General features: G+C 45.2%; 1 protein-coding gene across 3 annotated transcripts in view; it reads left to right on the top strand.

Moving 5' to 3' along the window:
* Positions 1-12,365, top strand: part of LOC116775440 (uncharacterized) — a 68,401-nt gene that overhangs the window by 29,582 nt on the left and 26,454 nt on the right. For 2 of the 3 annotated variants that reach the window (XM_061524547.1, XM_061524548.1), the window contains exons 6-15: positions 1,087-1,224; positions 3,541-3,850; positions 4,543-4,660; positions 4,829-4,936; positions 5,028-5,347; positions 5,450-5,568; positions 6,495-6,701; positions 7,000-7,097; positions 7,175-7,316; positions 7,396-7,489. In XM_061524547.1, coding sequence (XP_061380531.1) covers positions 1,087-1,224; positions 3,541-3,850; positions 4,543-4,660; positions 4,829-4,936; positions 5,028-5,347; positions 5,450-5,568; positions 6,495-6,701; positions 7,000-7,097; positions 7,175-7,316; positions 7,396-7,489 — 1,654 coding nt within the window. Of the gene's footprint in view, positions 1-1,086; positions 1,225-1,349; positions 1,623-3,540; positions 3,851-4,542; positions 4,661-4,828; positions 4,937-5,027; positions 5,348-5,449; positions 5,569-6,494; positions 6,702-6,999; positions 7,098-7,174; positions 7,317-7,395; positions 7,490-12,365 lie in introns of those variants that run through there. The other variant, XM_061524549.1, reaches the window with a different exon arrangement.

Consider the following 12,365-nt stretch of genomic DNA (forward strand, 5'->3'; position numbering starts at 1 on the left):
GCACTTGTTATTATACATCCATATATATAATATTCCTGTCCGTCTTTGTGTTCATGTGTTTTTTTTTAAATATTTATAGGTATATATATTTTTTATTTAATTATCAACGACCTTGAACTGTCTCAAAGTAGAGTAATTTATCATTTGATCTGTTTTAATTAGTAATTGATGTCATGTTATACATATGTGTGAGTGTGTGTGCGTGCGTGTGTGTGTGTGTGTGTGTGTTGTATCAAGTCACGAGTGTCATGATGTTGTCGCCAGCGGGGTCGGGGGGTCGGAGTGGGTGCGGCGACTGCGGACCCCGGGGTCAAGTCCGCCGCTAACGAGAAAACTTTCCATTACACACTGATACATTTATAACGGAAGATTAAATATATTTTGATTTATTAGTTCATTGCGACCATTATCAATTATCGAGATAAATCATTATTTATATGAGTGTCGAGACACGTTGCGAAAGTGACGGCCGAAGATAGAGACGTTGAGTGAATCCACACCATCGGGGTGCGGACGGCGCCCGGTGGGGAGTGCTGACATGAACACAGATTTGATAGGAGAAAAAACATTACTGGATCCGGATTGAACCGGCCACAGAGACGCGGCTGGCTCACGAGAGAGACGCGTGTTACGGGCCAGAGATATCACGGAACAGACGTACAGACGAACACAAACAATACTCAGCTATACACACGGGGTTAGAATGTGTATTAGAAAACCAAATTATATAATGATATACTAGACATGTTCACGTTAACCCTCTAGCGATGAGACAGGCAGTGTGTACGTTTGACGGTTTAACACGTACTAGGGGTTAGCCTTTATAAGGGTATGGTTATGATATCGTAGTAGACGACATGAGAGGAAATTATATCCTTATAGGAGTTATGACTTAACTCCGACAAGTTGGCGCCTGACTGTTTGTAATAGTTAATATTCACATACGTGTATGCGGATAATATATTTATAATGTTGAATATGTGTTATACGGAGGTATTTTATGAATCACTGTTAGTGTTCCCTTGACTGTTAATCATTTCCTGGTTGTGTCGTGTCGCCGTGTCGATGTATGTCCGTTGTGTCCAGAGCAAGCAGGCGTACTTCCCCATCTTCGGCGAGCAGCACCCCCGGCCGGCGCGCTCCCGGCCCAAGGACGCGGCGGGCACGGTCCGCGCCTGCGCCGCCTGCCACCACCACCTGCTGCAGCAGTGGAACGTGTACCAGGTCAGACACGCCCACTCCCCACCCCCTTCCCCCTCCCCCGCCCTGTCCCGCCCCAGCGACCCCAATGAAAATATTCAATAGCACGAAAACAATAACAGTGCCCCCATTAAACGCAGCGCCTCAGTCGCCGCCGAGCCGAGCCGGTCGGCCGTGTCGTTTGTTCATTATTGTAGCTCTGCGCCGTATCGCAGTCAGTGCGTCCTGTCCGTTCCGCGGAGCCGAACGCGTCGCTCCGGCGATACACTCATAAATAGTTGTGGGCTTCACTAATACCCGAGTGCTGTGTACAGCGAGGGCCCGCGGCCCACTCGCAGGGCTCCGCTGGGGTCGCGGTTGTGTGTGACGGTACTTATGTGTCGGACTGTGTTCACTGCAACATGTCGCCAGCCACGGAAAAGGTATGCGATACGGTTAAATAGAGGATAGTGTGTGAGACACACAGCACAAATAATGTTCAGTTTATTTAACAGATAGTTTAGCAGTAAACGTCCCGATGTCATTGGAGCGGTCAGACATACACTGTGATGCGTGTTTAGGCGCGACTTGTTTAAAGTAACCATCCTTCCTCGTCACGAGGAACACATATGTCAGTGTCTCGTCCTCATTGAGCTCGGTGTGTGTCGGTCTGTTGATGTACATTTCTTATGAACATTATGTTTTCCTGCTGCGACCTTGTCAGAGCAAACCGCAGCCAGTCGCTATACTAATAATATATTGAATGTTAATTAACCTCATATAGATATGTATATATATGACTCGCGGTAGAGGTCACTTGTGTATCTTAACGCCGGGTCACTGAACTCTACCCGAATATAAAAGCTTCTTCTCTCGAGTGTCCCCTGTACTCTATGCCGTACATTGCCGCCCTCCCGACCTCCTCTCGCTGTCGTTATATCGTCGAACTATACGGATCCGTCACCTCGTGATAAGAATTTGTCATAACATCTCGGCCGCACGCTCCGCTCTCCGCTCTGGACCTATGTATTGTCTATTAATATAATGCTTGGTGTTTTATGTTCACGTAATATTCGTCACGGCCAGCGCTGCGCCGCTGTGCTCATACAACGGTGAGGCGGCTGGATGCGTTTATATGAAAAGTAGGAGTTACAGTCACTAGACACTTGTCTCCTATAAAAATATTTATCTTGCGATGTCTTCGTCCGGTAGAGAGTTATCAAAGTTTCCAATAGTCGTATATACAATCCGTCGCCGCAGCCGCCAGCGCGGCCGGGCCGCGTGGATCGGCTTGTATTTTATAATAAATATTTACTATCCGTGCTTCTGTAACGTTTCCACGTGCTACGCGCGTGTAAAGCGGTCCTATGCTATCGCCCCGTGACCCCCGGTGTCGCGGTGATATCTCGGGGTCAGGGGTCGGGGGTCACTGGTACAAGTTCACCGTCCACATTTAGCCACTAATTAATCTTAATAGTGCCGGTTGTGTTATAACGCTATTATTTATTGTTTCGTGTCGTTTGTTCGCTCTGATTAGAAAATATACCTATTACTAAATGTATTATGTCACGGATATGTATGTATGTGTAGGTGTTCCCAGTTCGGCGGCATATTATAAATGTCGAAGTTACTCTCTGTGTGTGTAGGAATTCAGAGAAGTATGTAGGATATTATTACACGAGCGGAGATCGGAGCTACAACTAGTGCCTAATATACACCGTTAACTCATCGGCATTGTTAAATAATTAAAAATTGTCAGCGCGTCGTCATCGGGTTAGATTAAGTCGCTTTAATAATATGAGGTCAATATCGACCGTAATAAGAGCGAGCGTACTAACGAGCCGGCGCGACGTTATCTCTCACATCAACCCTCGCTGACCTCCCGCCGCGAGAACAAACACGACCTCACTAGGATGCTGCTTGTTGCATCACACGTCAAAGATCAGATCACGGCTTCGCGAGCGACAGTTAAATATAACCATCGGACGCTGTTTGTATACAACACACGCGGAGGAAGAGCACCAGCACCACTACCCACTACACGCAGCTCACGGCGACGCGTTGGCAAACAACGGTGACGACACCTCCTAGCAGTTACCTCCGACATGTAATAATAGCGCGCCGTTAGTATTGTTAATTATCACAGTGAACGGGTTGTTGGCGGCTCTCATTAGTGTAGTGTGGCAAACATCGTTGTGGAAATCACTTTGACGAACATGACGACACTGTTTCGATCGCTGACCACCCTCAGGGGTCACGCGGTGTCCTGTAACTAGAGTCGCGTTCATACCTCGTGCTATGTCTCTGGAGCTCCCCCCCGCCCCTCCCGTGTGCCCACCCGTGACGTGTGTCGTGGTTCAGATGCGCGGCGTGCCGGCCCACGAGCGCGTGTACACGCTTCGCACGCGGCCGCCGTCCCTGCTGCCGCCGTCCCCGCTGAGCCTGGCCTCGTCGGGGGACAAGTCGGTGGTGACGCACGCCCACTCCCCGTCCCTGGAGCGGCCGCCGTCCCAGGCCACGGCGAGCTTCGTGTGCTACGTGTGCGGGGTGTCCGCACCCAGCAGTCAGCTGCGGCTGGTGTACTGCTGCCCCAATCCCGAGCGCGAGCCCTACTACCCTTTCATCACCACCCTCAAGCCTCACCCGGACGCCAGCCCCATAAGTCCTCAAGGTCAGACGATTCAATTTTAAACTACTCTAATCGTTATCTGTAGATTTTCCTGTCATATGAATAAGTAAATGGAAAGATGCTTTCCTCTTTCTTGTTGACGCGACTTGAATGTTGTCACACGGGAAGGCAGGGCTAGAATTAGCAAATAAATGCAGTTTATAAATATGAATAATACAATCATAATATGAGGTTTTTTAAAAATGATAGTTTTTATCTTTTAGTATAATAATAAATATATTTGAGACTGTGTGTATGATACGTACACTGTGCGTGTAAGAGTGAGCCGAGTGTATCGTACACTGTGCGTGTAAGAGTGAGCCGAGTGTATCGTACACTGTGCGTGTAAGAGTGAGCCGAGTGTATCGTACACTGTGCGTGTAAGAGTGAGCCGAGTGTATCGTACACTGTGCGTGTACGAGTGAGCCGAGTGTATCGTACACTGTGTGTGTAAGAGTTAGCTTAGTGTATCGTACACTGTGCGTGTACGAGTGAGCCGAGTGTATCGTACACTGTGCGTGTAAGAGTTAGCTTAGTGTATCGTACATAGTGCGTGTACGAGTGAGTCGAGTGTATCGTACACTGCGTGTACGAGTGAGCCGAGTGTATCGTACACTATGGGTGTAAGTGGGAGGCCGAGTGCGGTACACTCGTCTCGTGCTCCGTAAGTCTCCAGCGGTGAGCGCACGTTGCAGGCATGGTGCAGATCTGTGCAGCGTGCTACAAGAGTATCCCGCACAAGTATCCCGTGTATGGAGACGAGCCCAGGGACCACACAGTCAACCACACAGCGAACCACGCCGCGCACATACGGTACATATTATGAATTGTATTGTCAGCTCTAATGTTACAGAATTCATATGAAAAGACACATTTCGCTTTTTTGTCATTGAGTGAACAGTAGGGTAGTTAGTTACATAAGGTTGAGTTGAAGATGTCTAGCGAGGAATGTGTTACATATATAATTGTTTTTAATTCCAGTTTCAAACCATACGAACTGAAGGCCGGTGCCGTCGCCAAGCGTCCGTCCAGCGCGCTCGCCACCAGCCCTCACAACCAGCTCGCTGAGAACGGAATGGGGCTCTACAGGTTAGTCATTCAACATTTATGACTCGTAGATTAACCTTCTCTGTCTCGTTCTCTCTTCTCCATGTGTCATCTTTCTCTCTCCCTCCCTCAGATGCCACGTGTGCGCGGGCCTGTTCCCGCAGCAGTCCATGGAGTGGTTGTCGACGTCCGCGGAGTACATGAACTCGCACGCGATGCACTTCCCGTGCCTGGCGGGCGGCGGGTCTCGCGGCGGGCGGGTGCTGGCGTGCAGCCGCTGCGTGCGACACCTGGCGCGCCAGTGGGAGCTCATGGACGCCGAGCGCGTGCCGCTGGAACACCGCCGGTACAACATCCCCTCCCCGCTGCCCGCCAATTCCGGAATGAGCGGGGACCGGGTCATCCCCACCCCGCCCTCCACCACCTCGGACAGGACGGTCGCCAGCAACACCGGTACACTCGCATACGACATTCACGTTGACTTATAAACGATTGGAACACTCGTCACACTTGTAATACTTTCGTATATATAACGCTTGGCGTTCCTCTCCGCAGCGTGCACGTCGATCTACTGTTTCCTGTGCGGGCTGCACTCCGACCTCACCCTGGCCCGCGTACTGTTCGGTCAGCCGCAGGGAAACGCTCCCTACTTCCCCTGCCTCCTCACACACCAGGTAACACTCGCGGGAGGTGGGATCTATTCTCTATATCGTGTGATATCTCGGCTACTACAGTTCTCACCGTGACTCCGTGTACTGCAGTCCTCAAACAACTGCCACAAGAGTCGTGAGATATGTGAGCGTGTGGTCGAGGGAGTCACATGTCGATTGAGCCCGATCTGTTCCGGTCAGTTTAACGCACAAGCTATTAATATTCTGAGACGGGTCCGACGATAACATTACAAATAAAGAATTTCTTTTACATTGTCCAAATTTTTTTTGTCGTTAAGATGACATAGACAGTATGAAACAAAGACATGAAGAGAAAAAATACTAACCAAGGAAATTAACTTTCAGACATGTCACTTTTATTTTATGATACACGTGTACACGTTTCATATATGAAATAACTATTTTTATTTTTTCTAAAGGTATTTTGCCTTTTACTATTTACCATATATTTTTTAATCATTTCTTCGGATATCATTCTTAATTCCACAATTGTTTATTTGCGAATCTGTTTACCAAGTTAAATACTAAAATAAAAACTTCTTTTGAAACACATTTGAAACTACTCCTCCACATCGCTGGTAGAGTTAAAAATAGTGTATATATTTTTTATTATATTTCAGTGCGTATTTAAGTCTAAAATTACAAATATATAATTCTTATTAAAATTCTAATTTTTGTTATCTAGAGATTATTCCTCCTTAAACATATGCTGTGCGGCAAATCATAGACAAGTGACTCACTCACCGCTCCCATACCACAAGGAGGCTAGTTTTAAGTTGTGAACTATGGCCGAGGGAATACATCAGTCGCATAACATTCATTTGCAGATGGCGCTGCAAGTCACCTACAATGAAATTTTTGTTATGTAAAAATTATAATTTCTCATGTAAATATGTCCACGTGAATCTCATTAACCGCATCCCGTCCAGAGTCACCCTAACGCGGAGCAGCTCCGGGAGAACGGCAGCGCCCTGGTGTGCACCTTCTGCTATCACTCGCTGCTGGCGCAGTGGAGGCGGTACGACGCGCTGGGGGGAGTCGCGCCCGAGAGGAGGGCCTACAACGCCCACGACTACCACTGCCATCTGTGCGGCATCAAGACCTACAGGAAACGAGTGCGCGCGCTGCCCATCAAGGTGAGGCGCACACACACACACACACACACATACACCAGACGAACCACTCCCACCGCTCACCTGAATATAGGATCGCGTTTTCGTTAACTTTTCGAATATCTTATATTGTCATCATCCCCTAGACAGCCCTAAGAAAGTAAGGAACGACCCTGACGGCTTCAGTTGTATTATAACGGCGACGCATTAATTACTCGGGATTAACTTCTCACCCCTTCAGGAGAGCGATGGAGCGTCTTCTGCCTAATATACAAACGTATATATATATACCTATAGTGTTAACGTCATTTTGTCTCTACAGGAGTTCCCGTTCCTGATGCAGCGGCGGACGGAGAACTCGCTGCTGCTTGAGAATGGAGACTACGCGGTCGTGTGTCTGGACTGCTACGAGAGTCTACGGTGAGTGTGGCGGGGAGGGGGAGGACGGGGAGGGAGGGTCACCGCCCGGGCAGCATGTGACGTGACGTGTGTCGCAGGACGCAGGCCGCGGACTACGAGCGGCGCGGCGTGCCCGTGGACAAGAGGGAGTACAACTGGCTGCAGCAACCGCCGCCGCCCGAAGACAGCGCAGACGTCACCATCGCCCGGCTACCCTCGGGAGACCGCTCCGACAAGCTGGTAGGAACGACGCCGGGGCTCAAGATATGACGGTCGGCAGCTCCAGGTCGATATGTAACGGTGATCCGCTGCTCCACAGATACCGCAGTCGCTGGTGGTGGGCCGCGGGAAGAGACACAGTCCCAAGCACGCGCCCGCTGACAGGAGGCACAAGAACGACAAGAGTGACGCGGGTGAGTACACACACAGACACACACACACACAAGGTTCCTGCAGGTGGGGAGCGGCTGGGGCGTGGCAACAGTTGTGCGACACATTCGTATGAGCCACACATATTACCATGTATTTCACTAAACTTGTATACGTTTCAGTTTCCTTTTGTCATCGTCATGGATGCCGATAGGAAAAACGTTTTTTACAAATGAATTATACACTTACTTCTAACAAGCGAGCTCCTGATTAGACGAAAACAATATTCTTAGACTGTGCACCGGATATCCAGATGTATATACTAGGAATAAGGTCGCTTTTTGTCTGTCAACCTGTTGAGGTTTTAACGAGAACTTCAGACATCCTCTAGAACAACATTGACATTAGTCGATGCGAGCGGCGCGCTGTCCTTACGGCCCAGGCCAATCGTCCACGGAGATGATCTCGGCAACCGAGTGTCCGATCCAGACGAGGCTTTTTTTTTCATAACCGAGTTGTCTGGGGGGTCTGACTCAAAATAAATTGGATCGAATCATCAATTTGAATTTTAGGGCCGGAACAGATCGCTACACTCAACGAAACGAGAAAAAAAATGCGTAGTTGCATTTCCTTTTTATAAAAAGCGTTCAGTGATGTCTTAGTTTGAAATTCGTATATTAGTATTTTGAACTTGATTTATAATATATAAAAAATATTCTTTGATATATGAAAACACGGGAGCTGTGAATATGAGTCGGGGAATTGAGCGGTTTGTGGAACGGCTGAAGCTTGGACACGAGACGAGTGACGTCATCGAAAGATAAGAAAAGATAAGCGACTAAATTAGATTAGGATTATACATAGAGCATAGATGTTGTTGTTCGCTAAAGACTTATAGAGGGCCGCGGAGTGAGAACAACACGACGAGGAACGACAGACTATACAGACACGTGAGGTGAGGGGCGGGCACGCCGCAGACACGAGCCTACCCATACAACGACTAAACCTGCATTGTTTAACTCTGACTTACAGACTTTTCATCATACATTACGGAGAACGAATGTTTACAGACATTTAATGTCATTTGATTCACGATTTGGAAAAATTGCTAAGAGAGCCATCTATGAACGTGAAAAGAAACTTCGCAGCGGCCGCCGCCAGCGACCAGCCAGAGCGGCGCCAGGCGCAACTACTCGGTGCTTATTTTCCCTACAAAGAACCTCAAGGACGATCTACAGATCCCGTTTAAAACGTCATAGAAACTGAGTTGATAGTCAAATGAATTTTCTAAGGGGGTTTTTCGGTGTACTGGTCAAATAATTTTCTCGCCATTTTGTTATTACATATTGTCTTTATAAACGCAAGGGAATAAGTTTTAATTGGCTGGTTAGTGAATTTGTTAACGAATTATGGAAACTTATAGCTGTAAGCTCTGTACGGGTGTGTGTTAACGATATTAATTACGAGCAGATGTTCAACGTTGACGTTTGATTGTAAAATTAAAATAGTTACAAAGGGAAGCTGTGTGTCCGGTTTAGATTTAACTAAAAAAAAACGTAAAGTTACTCGGCTTAATAAAAAGTATTATGATTGTATTAATCAGCTAGCAGGTTGTGTACACACGAATAAGTTATTTTGTTTTCCTTGTTTGTTGTTTTCGAATTATAATAATAAGAATGTTTGGATCTCCGCTGAATATAATCGGAGATTTAAATAACTTTGATAAAGCGGCGATGAACAGATCGTAATCGTTTTAGGGTACTTTCGTGGCTCAGACTCGAGAGATTCATAAAATATGTATATAGATGATCGTTCTGATCGGATTGCTGTATCTTTATGCGCAATTATTATCAATGTTTAAAAGGAGGAAATTGTGGTGAAAATTTATAATTGTTTTTTCAAACAAATATTCTGCTTACCTTACCCCAAAATCTCTGTGCACGCTCCTGCGTGTGGTATACTAGTTGTCACCTTAAATAAATTGATCTATGTCCGTAACGCGGCGCCCGACGTGGGGCCGCTGCACCACTCACAAGTCACTAAGAATTGTTGACGTCATCACGACGGAACCAGATTCATTTCTTCTTCCGTAGCTTCATCTCGCCAACGTATAAACTACAAAGGGTGTATACTCGCATGTCTTCTGCGTGTCCCACGGGGCCTGTCTTGTAATTCCTTTGTGATTCACTTCTGTTACGTCCCGAGTATCTGGTTTTCTTTGACTTTCTTGTCCCTTGACTTTCGAGTGTCTCTTGGTGTTCCGTATCCCTCGTATCCCGTGACCCTCTTGTACGTTACTCCGGACTGTCCCGTGTTCCATATCCTTGCTCTCCGTTCAACGTATATTTATTAATTTTAATTGCATTTAAACTGTACTGTCCGTAATAATAAAATATACACATATATAGTGAACGGGTCGGATCATAAGACAGAATCTGATGCGTAACATCATACACTTGGAGTAACAGAAAGTAGCAATTGACAGCTGGGGCTGAGTGGAAACACGTCACGGGTAGGACCTGGAACACGAACACTCGTGAGGTCCCGCTCGATGATCGTTTGACGAACTCATAATAACTAACACATTTAATCACATTGACTTATGTTGTATGGTGATATTGTTTTAGTAACATCATTTCACGGTCATACTTAATTATCTACTTTTTGTAATTTTTTCTATGACGTCATCATACGTATAAAATCTCCTTTATGAATCACTAAACACGTCCCGTGTAAGTACATGTAGGTGTGAACAATTTTCCACACACGTATTCCGTGTTCGAGAGGAAACTCGCTCCTGAAGGTGTCGGGGGGTGGCCTGGGGGTGTGGGGGTGTGGGGGGTGTTAGTCTGACATTAGCAATATCGGAAAACGTTTGTGAACTAGGGTTATTTTAAACGCGGCACCAGTTTTACTATTGGTTCGCTGGATTGTTTGCGATCACAGTTTGTTGGCTATATGTTAGGTCGTGTGTATATATTAATAAATTAAAAATAGATTCTCTCCGTGTGTAATATAAACGTTTGTAGTATTGTGTAATGATAACTTAAATTAATATCACGTCATAACTGTCGTATGTATATATATTTAGCTTCTTAGTACTTGACACGAATTAAAATTTAATAGTATATACGTATGTTTTGTGTTATATAACATATAAAAATAATTGTGTGTTAAGGAAATATTAAAATCTATCGATATAGATTTATTTTAATTAAAATTAAGTGCATCTAAAATTAAGTAAAAATATTGATAATACATTATAATTATGTATGATTTTATCGATACATCGACTCTTGTCCGCTCCATCCCTAGCCCTCACAGACGCAACAGTCTGTGTCGCCGATCACAGGCAATCCTCGTTAACGTGTCGCCCGGAATGTTTTTATTATGACCGATGACGTCATAATATTTATATAAATATATTATAATATATTCAATATGTCATCGGTGTCTGACGTAATGTCATATCCGTGTGTAAGATCGTTTGTATTCGGAAGTTCCGTGTTAGCCCTCGGTGACACCGTTGACTGCACCGACTTCCGACACTAGTGACTGTGCACACACCTGCACAGGTGGTGTCCACACATAAGACGACTCTATGACCAATTTGTAAGGTTCATATTACTATGACAATGATAATGAGTATACTACACTGTGAGAAACAGTCTTCTGTGCAGAGACACACGGTTCACGTTACAATGAGCATCGTTATATAGTGATGACGATCTGAAACCGATCCTATCGTCAACTAATACGGCGCATATTGTAATGAAGCTAAATGTGTGTATGTGTGTGTTGTGTGCCGCGCATGTGCATGAGTCGCGACTTGAGACGCTTGTGTAACAGTCGCTGGCCTTCCGCCGTTCGGGTCGGATGTGCTGCACGGAGTATCACAGTCGGTCGGTCGGTCGTTCGTTCGGTAGTGATGTGATTGTATCGATATATTTATACATAAAGTAAGGTGGATAAATTGTGATGATATTATAGTGAATTAGTGAGCGGTTACGAAAATAAAAGTGATGCACGTTATAATGTTTAAAGGATTTTATTTATGAAGTACATTAAATTTGGATACCTAATGAGATCACGACTATGTTATTAATGTAATACACAAATAAAATGTTTTGAAAACAAATTATGAGTTAGAGACGCTCTCAAGTTTAAATCGCGCGTTTTATTTGGTCGGTTTAGTCGCGCGTGTTAGTCGCCCGTCTGTCGCGCCTCGCCGTCTAGTGGTAGAGGTTTCAGTTTTAATAATAGAGGTATCAGACGACTCGCCCGCGAGGGACTCATTCCGATTAATATTGTATTAGAAATGTACAGAACTAACACCGACAGACAAAGTCGCGGGGTGTGTTTGTATAGTGAAGGCAACATTTAGTATGCAAAAGTATTTAAAGTTATTCACTATTGCTGTTGAAAGATATAAAAATTATTATAAATTAGTTCAGATGAATCTATCGATATATATTACATACTAGTCGTTACCAACAGCTCTGTCTGCATATTGAGCCCCTTTTGAGATGCGCCTTATCATCATTATGATATTTCATTCGATTTCTCAAAAATCTCTTCATCAGATCCTGAGTTGGTGACAGTAGAACTACTTCAGGATAAAACCCTTTCTATTAAAAGAATCGCGTTGAAAATCTGCCCTTGATTGAAGGAGTAATGTCGTAACAAACATTTCATGAGTTACGACGTTACACATACAAACACACATACCACCCCCCAGCCAGGGAAATCTCCGTCCCGCTACACAATAACAGACCCACAAATAAACAACTACTTGATAATGTTTACATTCAAATTGACACAAAAAAGTCCATATTCATTATTATGTCCAAATATATACTTTTTTAAACAAAAAACTTACAATATCATTTACTTTTAATAAAATCTAATTCTAATATAAAC

The sequence above is a fragment of the Danaus plexippus genome, chromosome 25 (genome assembly GCF_018135715.1).
Source record: "Danaus plexippus chromosome 25, MEX_DaPlex, whole genome shotgun sequence".
NCBI lineage: Eukaryota > Metazoa > Arthropoda > Insecta > Lepidoptera > Nymphalidae > Danaus > Danaus plexippus.